The 12,558-nt window shown below is 45.0% G+C and overlaps 2 protein-coding genes across 3 annotated transcripts in view; both read right to left on the bottom strand.

The window, feature by feature from the left end:
• LOC125403115 (E3 ubiquitin-protein ligase TRIM31-like) overlaps window positions 1–12,558 on the bottom strand; it is an 86,923-nt gene that overhangs the window by 39,844 nt on the left and 34,521 nt on the right. The gene's annotated exons all lie outside the window — the stretch shown is intronic.
• LOC125403122 (E3 ubiquitin-protein ligase TRIM31) lies at window positions 782–11,246 on the bottom strand. 2 transcript variants are annotated; one of them, XM_087898668.1, is made up of 9 exons: window positions 11,224–11,246; window positions 10,595–11,122; window positions 10,081–10,176; window positions 8,646–8,876; window positions 7,832–7,854; window positions 6,817–6,929; window positions 5,567–5,641; window positions 5,058–5,099; window positions 782–2,282 (listed from the first exon to the last, which is right to left on the bottom strand). In XM_087898668.1, the coding sequence occupies exons 2-9, from the start codon at window positions 11,003–11,005 to the stop codon at window positions 1,762–1,764; spliced, it is 1,512 nt and encodes a 503-aa protein (XP_087754794.1). In that variant the 5' UTR covers window positions 11,006–11,122; window positions 11,224–11,246; the 3' UTR covers window positions 782–1,761. The 2 variants fall into 2 exon arrangements, with proteins under 2 accessions (XP_087754794.1, XP_087754793.1); XM_087898667.1 differs by having other exon boundaries at window positions 6,817–6,932; window positions 11,224–11,245.

Genomic DNA, 12,558 nt, shown 5'->3' with positions numbered 1-12,558 from the left:
GGCTGAAAACCAAAAAGCATGCAGTCAGCTTTTCATCAATGCCATTTAAGTGTTTTGTGGCAGGGCCTCTTAAAAGAGCTGCAAGGTTTTATAACTAAAACTGAGTCGGGAAGCCTCATTTTTTTAAAAAATATTTATTTTATTTATTATGTATACAATATTCTTTCTGTGTGTATGCCTGAAGGCCAGAAGAGGCCACCAGACCTCATTACAGATGGTTGTGAGCCACCATGTGGTTGCTGGGAATTGAACTCAGGACCTTTGGAAGAGCAGGCAATGCTCTTAACTGCTGAGCCATCTCTCCAACCCCAGGAAGCCTCTCTTAAATGAGATGCATTAGCCTCTAGCAAACAGAGCCCTCTAAGAAAATGCTACTAACAATAAGCTGTGCTTAACTCTATTCTTTTCTTTTTTGTCTAGAATTACTTCCCTAGCTCTCTCAGGCTTTATGTGGATGCAGTTGTCCATGTGGACACCATTTGTTGACTGAGTTTTCAGTCCTGCCCAGTTCCCGCAACATACAGGGTTTAAGGACAGGATAGGCTACATGAACTCTAGGGAGAATAAGCTAGCAAACATGTCTATGTACAGTCTTCTTTTTGGAATGGAAAAGAGAGACAGTGAGATGATTTATCCATTAGACACTTGCACCAAGTCTGTGTGCTAAGATCTATCCTGGATCCCATAAGGAAGCAAGGAGAATTGACACTCAAAAGTCATCTTTTGACCTTCTAGAGAGACCATGACATGTGAGTATACACACACACACACACTACAGAAATGTAAAATAAATTAAAATTTTAGTTTGAAATGTAGTATGCTCTATCTGTGGTTCTACACAAACACACCCTGGCTATCAATCTATTCCAGTAGTAACCTGCCTGAGTCTGGAGCATCAATGGAGACCAAAGATAGCCATAGATGTGGCCCAAGACAAAATTAGAAATTTAAATCAAAATGAAGGGTGGTTTACAATTTTGTTTTTAAGTTGAAGGTAGAGTTGTTGAGGGTGACAACATTGCTTTGAATTGTCAAAAGGTTACAGCCCTGATTGAAGACTGCCCTGTCTACAAACTGTCACAGGCCTAGCTGATTCTGCATGTAGCCTCTGGTTCTCAGACTTCAGGAAAGGGCAAAAGCCCAGTGCTCAAGTTCAGAGTCATAGGAGCTGCAGGTAGTGAAGAAGAGAAAAAGGCAGGCAGGGTGCTGTGCAGTGTCTTGGACTTGCATCTCAAGCAGGGAGTGGCCAGATATCTTCCAATGGGCTGTTGCTGAAGTTTGGCCACTTCCAATTGTGTCATTTTATGAAGTTCAGCAATGAAAAGCCTTGTGGTTAGTATTTGGAGATTCCACTGTCTTCTTCACTCAGGGAAAAAAGTATGTGTAGGGTGTTAGGGTGTGTGGGGTGTGCAGTATGTGTATTGGGTGTAGGGTATGTGGCATGTGAGGGGTATATTTTATGTGTAGGGTGTATTGTGTGTAGGGTGTGCAGGATTGTAGGGTGTGCAGTGTGTGTAGGGTGTATATGGTGTATATGTTATATGGGGTGCATTGTGTGTGTAGGGTGTGAGGTATGTGTAGGGTTGTGGGGTGTGTAGTGTGTATGGGGTATGTAGTGTGTGTAGTATGTGTAGGGTGTGTAGGGTGTGTGGGGTGTGTAGCATACCCGAGCAGGGTCAAGCTTCATTTCTGCCACTTGCATTTCATTCAATCATGAGGGATGGGTAGGGAAGAGACTGAGGGACCCACATAGGTGCAGCCCTAGAGGCTCAGGGAGATAGAGCTGTGGGGATTTAGGAGCCCAAAAAGGGGGAAGACCTGTTTGTTAAAGGAAGTTTGGAAGGTGTAGATGTGTTTGTTAGTGATGGCATCATAGAAGACAACATCTCCACGGTCATAATCCACATAGACACCCACTTTCCTAAGACAGATTGGGAGATTCTCCTGGATACTGCAGTTGGTGATTGGCTGACATCCAGAGGACGAAATGCGCAATGCCCACAAGCAGCATGGCTCAGAGTTCTGAATCTGGAACCCCTGAGGCAACTCGGCAACCATGCCCACTATGCCAAGCATACCTGGGGGTCCCTGGATTTCCACCTCCCACACCACACGGCCAAAGAAGAGGCCTGGGGATCCCCTCACACAGTGGAAAGGATAGAATTGTCGAGGTTTTGCCTGCGTATTCAATGCGCTGTCAACGAGGCAGAAGCTTGCTTTCTTTAGATCCTGAGAAAAGATGAGGTTTGGGTCAGCTGAAGTGGAGTCCAGGGTCATAGGTACTGTGGGAAGATAAAGAAGATTGAAAAGGAATAGTTTCTGGCCAAGTCCTCAAGCACCCTGCTTTTGAGTTTCTCATGATGTAGCAAGAGGGAGAATTTCTCCTTCAAATTTCAGTCCCTGTCCTCAGAGAAGACTCCTGCCTCTTTCTTTTGGTTTTCTGAGAAGGGGGTCTTATATAACCCAAGCAGGGCTGAAATTTTCTGTATAGCTAAGAATGATTTTGAACTTCTCATCTTTAAAACTGCACCTCCCTAGTGCTGGAATTATAGATGTGGGATACCATACCCATGCTCCCTATACCACGCTCCAGTACCTCTCTCCACTCTCCATCCTCAGGCCTCAAACTTAGCCTCTGATTTTATGAGGTTCTGTTCTGTGGGTGCAGAGGGAAGCTCCCCCAGTCCACATGGTAGTAGAATCATTTCAGAAAGAGGTCTTGACCCAAGGTCATAACACCTTGGACAATTTGGATCTTCTAACTATGAAAATACATCTTCCCATTTCCACATTTCCTGGTTCACATATGGCAAACAATTGGGGCTACTATGAGAGGTCAAGGTTTTCAGCCTGATTTTCTAAAGCTGGGGTCACCACTAGCCTGAATTTCTAAAACTGAGTTCCTGGGGCCAGGAGGTGACTCAGTTGACAAGGCCTGAGTCCCCAAGCCTGACACCTGATTTCAGTCCAAAAACCCACATAGTGGGAGAGTGACTTCCCCACTCATGCTTTGACTCCCACACATAGACACATATGTGTATGCACGAGTACACACGATAGAATGGAATAGAATGGCATCCCTTGATCTACCCCCACCCTCGTATTATGGCTCGGATATTGAAGGGCAGTTTATCAAAGCTACACAGTCTTTGTCCTATTCAAAGGCTAGAGCATCAGTGGTCCCGGCTCTGCTAAGGTTTAGAAAGTGGAAACATTTTAGCCCCTCATTTGGTGTTGCATCTCAGCCTTTGCTGCAATGATAGTACTCCTCTGCTGTGTGTGGGGTTGGGGAATTGTTGGATGTGAAAGTGTGCATTAAAGCAAGTGGTCAGGGTCAATGGGGTAGGCTAGGGAGATGATCCAAGCATATTTTACCCATTTCTGATCCACAGACCTGGCTAAGTCGTATAACTGGGTGTAAGGGGATGGGGACAACGACCATAGAGGGAGACAGTGGTAGGAACTTCTAAGGTCTACCAGGGGCATCAGAGTCAAAGCAATTGGAGAAGAGCAGCACTGGGTGAGAATAACCACCATGGGGGCTTGTCTTCTGTTTTGTTGGAGGTGCTCATTGCCTGGTACAGTGGTGCATACACCACTAATTCCAGCACTTGGGAAGCTGAGACAGGAGAACTACCATGAGTTCAAAGACAGTCTGGGATATATGAGATTCTGTCTCAAAAGCAAGCAAGCAAAAAACAAAAACAAAACAAACAAACAAAAAAAACAACAAAGAACTGGGGGAGGTGCTTTGGCTGTGTAGGCATGAGGACATGAGTCATGAACCCCAACATCTAAGAATAAAAACTGGGTGTGGCCCTGGCACACCTGTAACCCTGGTCCTGATTAGCAGGGATGACTGGATGGGCATGGGCCTCAGTAGTAAGACAGCCCACACTATCTAGTGAGCTTGAGGTTCATGAGAGATCTTCTCCATGAAATAAGAAAGAGTGTGAAAGAAGATGCCTAAATCTAGCCTCCATGAGTGTACACACACACACACACACACACACACACACCACAAACTCACATGCATGCACGCACACTACAAACACAAATCACATGCACGCACACACACACAAGTGCACACGCCACACACACGCACGCAAGCATACACCCCACCCACACACATGCAAGCACGTACCCCCCCGACACACACATCATACACATGTGTGCACATACTCTCACATACTAGCCAGTGAGAAAAAAGAAAAAAAACTAATAAAAGCCAGGTGAGAAGACTTGGCAGGTACAGATACAGATACTTGCTGCCTAAGCCCAAAACTCACATAAAAAGCTCATGTAAAAGAGAGAATGGTCTTCACAAAATAACCTCTCACCCCTGTTGTGCAAAAGTATGCACAACATAACAACCAAGAAAATAAAATTTTTGAAGGGAAAACCCAAAGGAGGTGGGGGAGCGAGAAGGAAAGGGCAACATCCAGGGATGTGCAGCCCACAACTCTGAGGTTGTCGGTGTGCACAGAGCCCAGCTCACAGCCAGCTCCTCCTCCAGGAACATAGGGAAAGGGGCCCAGTTTTGCTCCAAAGCAGTGTTGAAGAGGGTGCTGTCCCAAAAAGGAGGCCTCAAAGTGGAAGGGGATGAAATAGGGCTGAGCATTAGGTCCTGCTGAACTCCAGAGGCAGTAGGAGAGACAAAGACCAAGCAGCAGGGTACACCTGCACATTAGGGGTCTCCTGTTGGGGTCTAGGTCTTTCCCATGGAAGGTATAGCTTGGGAAGCAGAAGAGGGAAATGCCTGACCCTCACTCTAAGTCTCCCCATCTCTGGCCCCTGAAGTCTGTACAATTACATAGCTCTTCTCCGTCCCTCCTGTGGGAAGCCTAAGTTGTCTTTCCAATTTTTTTTGTTCCTGTATTCTCAGGGGAGCTGGGAGCAATCAGGGTGTTCTGCATGTTAGGTAGCTATCCGAGGGTCTGGTTTCTAACTTTCCTCTGCTGTATCAGAGCTGGGAATGAACAGAACACTTTGACCTGCACACCTAGAGGACCCTTGCTTCCCTACAGGAAGACCCTTGTGCCAAGCAGGAATCCTACCTGAGGTGGGCAAATCTGAGTTATTCCTCTGTAACAGGTGCCCTAAGATTTGAGAGAAAAAAGAAATTTAGGTTAATAACAAGTGGTTATAAATTAAAAGTCATATTGGGGATGAGCAGCTGATCCTGGCTTTTATCCTGACAACCCTCAAAGCTGAACCAATCAGATGCCATCATTACAGGCATTGTCCCTGTGGATCTCAACTCCTCAACTCTGCTGGGCTACCCAGGCCTGTTAGGTCAGCTCCAGCTACAGACTGAGCTGTCTCCACCTGAGCCTTGTGCAATGAAGACATACATCTATAAATTTCCATTCATTATGAACATTTCTTAATTAGTGGGGGTGTCACTATGATTACATACATGTAAAATAATAGTAAATGGAAAATAATAAAATTCTATAAGCTTGTTCTTCATTGGTGTTCACACACACTGTACCTTCTATTCTTAATCTCCCATTGATTTTGTATTCTTTATTTTCCCCAAACAACAGGGTATGCACACACTTACAGTTCTCCTTGTCCTTTTTATCCAGGCTGTTCAGGAATGTACTTTTATCTTCCTCCCCTTCAGTCTTCAGGTTGTCTGTGAGGAGAGAGTGAAGGAGATGGGGAATCCACAGAGGTTAAGCAAGCAATGGGGACCACACAGTGAGGCACTGATTGCTGATGTGGGAAGAGGTGGTACTGGGATTTCTCTCATAGCCTCAGTGAACCAAGAAGGCAGCAAATAGGGTAAGCTGCCCTTGCATCTCCCTGAAGTTGCTCTCCAGTACAGCCAAGTCCAGAACAGAAGTATTGGAGCCACAAGCATAAGCCTCTGAATTTGGAATTTTCTAGATGTTATTTTGAAACCCTAAAAGACCAGGGCATGCTGACACTCAGGAAGCTGACACAGGATGATGACAACTTTTAGTCTACAGTACATAGTGAGTTCCAGTGTCTCAAAAGGAAAGGAAAAGGGAGCTGGAAAGAGGCCTCAGTGGTTAACAGCACCAGGGACCCCAGTTCAGTTCTCAGCATCCACTGAAACTCCAGTCCCAGGGCATCTGGCACCGCCTTCTGACCTCAATGGACACTAGGCATATACATAATACATGCACACAACACTCATACACATAATATAAATAAAGTTTTTAAAAAGAAATGAGTAAAATGAATTAAATAATATATTTTGTTTAGCATCATTTCAGCACGTCCAATAAAGGTTGAGTGCTACCTGGGCACAGAGCAGCATGCTAGAGACCCAGCTGCTCAGAAGATCACTGCGGTCTTCCATAAGAGACTTCCCTGGACAATATTTCTGTTTGCTTTTGTTTTCATTGCTACATTTCATGCTCTATTTCAATATTAGGTCTTTCACAGTCAATGTGTATTCTTTACTTACACTATGTGTGAATGCTGTATTTTGGTGCCCAGAGGTACATGTGATAAGCAACAACCAAATTGGGAACATACTTCTAGTCCCATGTTCACCACCAAGTAAACAAGGAAAATTTCTGAGGTAAGAGGTGCTTTGACTCTGGGGATGTAGCTCAGATTGCAGAGTGCTTGTCAAGAAAGCCTTAAGTTCCATCCTCAGCACTAAACCTGATACAGCACAGCATGAGGGATTTCTGCATAATGGTTCTCTGAAGGTACTCAGCATTCAGTCTGGGTTCTGAAAGGCTCTGGGGCTGTACCAGAGATGCCAGGCAGTATCTGGGGTGAGGGAAAGAATCCTGATGCAGGTAAGCACAGGAAGTGGCAGGCACATCTTACCTGTTAATTTCTTCAAGCTTTCTATGATGGACTCATGTCTTGCTTTGGCTTCAATGATTTTTTTCTCCAGGTTCATAGGAACTGGGGTTGGGTTGTGAAACTGAAATTCTTTACTGCTGTGAAGATATGTTGATCTGAGTGGTAAGTTCAGGGATAGAATGTGGGCAGGAAGGACCTGGGAAATGGTTCCTGGTGAGGAGGCAGAGTGATAAATACAGTCTAGAGCCAGGGAGATGAGTGTCAGGGGGTGTGGACAGAGGTTTCTGTCCCACTGCGTCCCGTAGCCTTTCAGTCCCAAAGAAACACACAGAGGTCTACATTAATCATAAACTGGTTAGCTTATTAGCTCAGGCTTCTTATCAACTCTTATAACATACATTAACCCAAAATACTTGTCTGTGTTAGCCACATGGCTTGGTATCTTTTATCAGTGAGGCATTCTCATCTTCTTCCTCTGTTTCTGGGTTATGACTACAAAGTGCACCTTTCTTCTTCCCAGAATTCTCCTGCTCTGGTTGCCCTGCCTCTACTTTCTGCCTGGTTGCCCCACCTATACATCCTGCCTGGCTACTGGCCAATCAGCATTTTATTAAACTAGTACAACTGATAAAACTTTGCAGGATATAAGACCATTGTCTCACAGCAATGGGAGCCAGGACAGGAATGCAGGGCTGAATGAGATCAGACCCAAGAAAATATGGAAATGAAGATGAGAGATGGACCAGAGAAGAGAGAAGGGACAGGGAGTAGGGAGGGAGAATAGGAAACTCAGGGTTCACCCACTTGACAAAGAGGAATATGGGAGGGGAGTGTCGCTGCTCTAAAGCTGGGTGTTGGTGAAAAGAGCTGTGCCCAGCAGACCACATGCTACTGTGGACAGCTTGGTCTTCCCCACCCGCAACCTTAAGAGATCATAGAAAAGTTATTGGAGGATGTGAACATATTGGGATTTATGTTGAATGTTGTATGTGTGAGTAAACCAGAAAGCACAGTGCACTTGGGATGCCCATCATACCTGCCCAAAATGTCATTGATGCCCTGGAAGAGAAAGAGAGAACAATGTCAGAGCGTGCCTAGTCATAGGCACCAAGAAGGGGTTCAACTCAGCTGGAGGCAGAGTGAGAACACCCCAGTTTTCACCCTCTCTTTCCTCTCTCTGTCTTTCTGTCTCTGATGTCTCTGTCTGTCTGTCTGTCCCTATCTCCAACCATAAAATTATTTACGTTGCTACATCATAACTGTAAATTTGCTACTCTTATGAATTGGAATGTAAGTATCTGGTATTTTCCGGTGGTCTTCTGTCGCCCCTGTGAAAGGGTCAGCTGATCCCCCAGAGGGATCGAGACTCACAGGTGGAGAGCTACTGTGTTAGGGGAAGCAGGGCAGCAGTTGGTAGATTAGTTCAGGAAGGCAATAAAAAGTAATAAAGAAACCACACCTCATATATGAGGGTTATTAGGAGAAAGTGCGTGGTTAGCGCTGGGACTTGGGGTGGAAGAGCATAGAGAGGAACAGTGCTTTAAGTTGGAGACAATACAAGTGCAGCCTTGTGGGGAGCAACAGGCTTAACTTTAAAACCTGACAGGATCCTCAGGCAGATCCCCAAAGAAAGGAAAGTAACTGACTTTTATGTCCTTTCCGGGAATGATAGGAGTTTCTCAAAATTTCATTTTGGGAGACAACATGGAGGAGTCAGATATTAGGAGCTGTTAGGACACAGTATAATACAGATTCTTAAGTATCTTTCAGAGAGTGAGAGAGAAAGACACAGAGAGAGAGAGAGAGAGAGAGAGAGAGAGAGAGAGAGAGAGAGTTCCCAAAGCACTGACCTCCAGTAGCTCCATGGATGGCGCTTGTAGCCTATTTTTCAGGGACCTTGTTAGCTTTCTGAGGGTGGTCAGCTGTCCCTCTGTGTCAGTGACATACTCTTCTATCTGCTTGACTCCCTCCTGCTCCAGCCAGCTCAGCCTGGACAGGAGGAATCTCTCTTCCTCTTCCAGTCTCTGGCGCACATTCTTAAATTCCTCAAGGACCTTTAGTTTCTCGAGCTGTACCTGGGCCTGGGGATTAGGGAAGGGATGCAGAGATGAAGAAGGAATGAGAGAGGATCCTCCAAGCTTCCTTTAAGTACATAATTCACTTTTTAAATCAATCAACAATCAACCAATCAATCAATTAACTAATTGCAGGCTATGTCTCCTTATATAGTTCTGGATAGCCAGAAATTCATTTAGAGGAACAAGGTTAATCTTGTATTCATAGAGATCCATCTGTCTCTGCCTCCTAAGTGCTGGAATCAAGGACATGCACCATCTGACACCATTCACTCTTTAGGAGTATGTAAGGATTATTCTGAGACAGGTTTAGAATAGCTTGCTGAAGCTTACCTGTGGGAAGGGGGAAGGTTGGGGCAAGGAGATAATAGCACTTGCTATGTTCAAGAATTTAGGCTCAATGACTTTTTTTTAACCTTCAAGGACATCAGTCACATGCACAACTAAGAATTCTTAGGACTTGGGAAGTGCAGACAGGAGATTTAGGAAGCCAAGACCAGGCTCCATTCCAGGCCAGCCTGGACCACTTGAGAGATAGAGAGAAGGCAAGAGAGAAAGGAGAGAGAGAAAGAGAGAGAGAGAGAGAGAGAGAGAGAGCACTCTTCTCAGCTTAACTGCCTTCACATTGAATTTCCCATGGATGGACCTGGAGAGATGATGCAGGGGGTAAGAATGCTTACTGCTCTTCCAGAGGACCTGAATTCAGTTCCCAGCACCGATGAAGAGCAGCTCACAAAATCTATATTTCCAGTTCTTCTGGTTTCTGCTAAGATTTGCACACACATGACTTTCACTCACACAGACACATACACATAGATAAAAGTAATGCAAAAACCTTTTTAAAAAAAGTAAAAAAAAATCAAATTTGGTGGTATCATAGTCTCTTGTCTTTTCTTACTGTGTAATCAGTCTCTAGGAAAAAGGGGCTTTGTGAGCCAGTGTGTGTGTGTGTGTGTGTGTGTGTGTGTGTGCTCCTTACAAAACCTGCTGTGTGTGGAGGAGCAGAAGCCCTCCTGGTTCACTGGTGCAGCACCCAGGCAGGTAGGTCAGTACAGCTCAGGAGCATGGCTCAGACACCATACCCTCTGCTCTGCCCCTCGCCATCTTGTCAGCAGGACTTTGTCCCAGCCTGATGTATAAGGAGTGCTCAGACATTTCCTCAACAGAGATGCTCAACTTTTCAGAAGTGTTTGGAGTAAATATTTCTTACCCTGAACACCTGGATTTCTCCTTCACCTTCCTTCTTCTCTTTAATTATTTCCTTGTCCTTTTGTCCCAAGACCTGGACCTCTGTCTCAATCTGCACCTGTGGGGAGAGGATGCTTCAGTCAGGTTCTGATTCTAGGGAGGCAGGGAAGATATCCCAGGGTTCAGATGTCATTATTAGCAGCACCCTTTCTTTCTCAAGGATCAAATCAATTTTCTCCTTGTATTATGTGATGGAGTGTCAAAGTCAAATCCTCAGACTTGGTGGCAAGTGCCTTCAGTCTCTGAATTATCTCCCCTGCCCACAAAGTACTATTCTGATTATTCTTGCCTTGTTTACAGATTGGTATTTCCCAGAACCTGGATCCTTGAGCTCACTGGGCCCAGCTGCAAACTGCTAACTCAAGTGTTAAGAGTGCAGCAGTCGGTGCCAACCAGATGGAACAGGCAGCAGCTTCCAAATCCCCAGAGAGTTCTACTCTGCTGAGCTGGGGACAGAGAAGGAGGCAGGTGCCTACCTTGTACTTCTGGGCAGCCTCATCTATCACAGTAACTTCGTGTGTTTTGTGGTCCCTGGAGTCACGACACACCAAGCAGAGGAATTCTTTATCCTTCTCACAGAAGTAATGTATTTTTTCCTTGTGCTTCCGACATCTTGTCTCTTCTTCTGTTTGTTCTTCAGCAGGATCCATAGCCTGGATTTTCTCTGCAAGACTAGCCAACAGTTTATTGGGCCTCAACATATTCTTATTCACCGGGAGTTTGCAGAGCGGACATTGGAGGTTTTCTGTAGTTTTCCCAACCTGATTGATGCAGTGCAGGCAGAAGTTGTGCCCACAGTCAATGGTGACAGGATCCCGCAGAATTTCTATGCAAATGGGGCAGAACACATCCTCCAGTAGTTTGCTGGCCCGTTTTCGGCTTGCCATGATGGAGCAGCAAGGTTAATTTGATATATGAAAGCCCAGAAGTCCGAGGCAGGTGCCAGTACTGGGAAGAGAAAATGAAACAGGAAGCAGAGGCTATTGAGCCTCTCAATTGGAAGACTAGAGAAAAACAAATGAAGAGGGGGGTTAAATAAATGAACAACAGAAAAGAGGAAAATTAAATGGGGAATATTGTAAAGAGAAAAAACAGCCAGTCCTACCTCACTTTCTCTCAAGAGCAAACTGATACTGTGAGTTCATGCTTCCTATAAGTAGATCAATTTCCCTGGACCTTGAACTTAATTATCTTTATAGGCAGTTGTCTGATAACATAAGACCCAAGTGTCAAAGTTTACTCTACTACAGTTAGGGAGTGGAGAGGCAAAGTGGCATTTCAGGGAGGTGTGCTAGCCCCCTAGATCTCTTAATTCCCCCACCTGTCTTCTGGTGGTTTTTTCTCCCTGTCTCTGAGCCATCCTTTGTTCTGTTTGGTCTACCAGTTTCTTCCTCTGTCTCTGTACTTCTTAGATCCCCAGCTTGCCTGACCTGTTTCCTTTATCTCGACTAGGAAAGTATTACCTAGTGTCATCCATGTACCCTTCAGTCCTCAATACTTCACTTCTTAACCCTTCCTCTTTCTCTTTGGTCCCCAGGGCACTCTGCTTCTTCCTTCCGGTCCCCCACTTCCCTGTCTCCCTTTTCTCTCACCCCATCCCCCACACCTCTCCTATCTTGTGTCATTAAAAACCAAACTGTTCATTTTTCAATTAACTAAAAAGTCATAAGTTTATTTATCTTAATTTTATGTGCATAAGTGTTTTGCCTGCATGTGTGTATTTACACAATGTGCATCCCTAGTACCTACAGAGGTAAAAGAGAATATTGTCTCTCCCATGGAAATTGGAGTTAGAGCCAGTAGTGAAGAGACTATGTGTGGGGGGAACCCTAGCTATCTTAGAGCTTGCTCTGTAAACCAGGCTGGCCTTGAACTCAAATTGAACTGCCCAAACCTCCTGAGTGCTGGGATTAAAGGCATGAGCCACTACCACCTATAGCACAAATAACAAAAGCCCAGAGACAGAAACTGGGGTTTAACCTGAAAAGTAGAAAAGCAAAGCTTCCAAGCCACTAGAGAAATCTTACCTCTCACAAGGCTGGGCGACTGCAAACTAAACAGACTAAGCCTTTCTCTCTTCTCACTTTATATTCCCTCTAGTACTGGGATTAAAGGTGCGAGGCACCTACACCTGGATTTGTTCCTGCATTATCTTGTGTAGCCCAGGGTGGCCTTGAACTCACAGAAATCCATCTGCCTCTGTCTCCCAAATGCTGGGATTAAAGGTATGTGTCACCATTACCTGACCTTTACTGACTTTAGCTTTGCCTCTGGTCTTCAGGCAAGATTTATTTATTAAAATACAAATAATATACCACCATAACCACCCAGCTATTTATATTTTTAATAGCTATGTATTTTTATTTATAAGGGTATTTTGCCCGCAAGTATGTATGTGCATCATATGTGTGCCTGGTTCCTGTGGAGGTCAGAATCGGGG

This window comes from Myodes glareolus, chromosome 18, assembly GCF_982192425.1.
Source record: "Myodes glareolus chromosome 18, mMyoGla1.1, whole genome shotgun sequence".
Lineage (NCBI taxonomy): Eukaryota > Metazoa > Chordata > Mammalia > Rodentia > Cricetidae > Myodes > Myodes glareolus.
The sequence above is the reverse complement of the archived record's forward strand: the minus strand, read 5'-3'. Positions and strand labels throughout refer to the sequence as shown.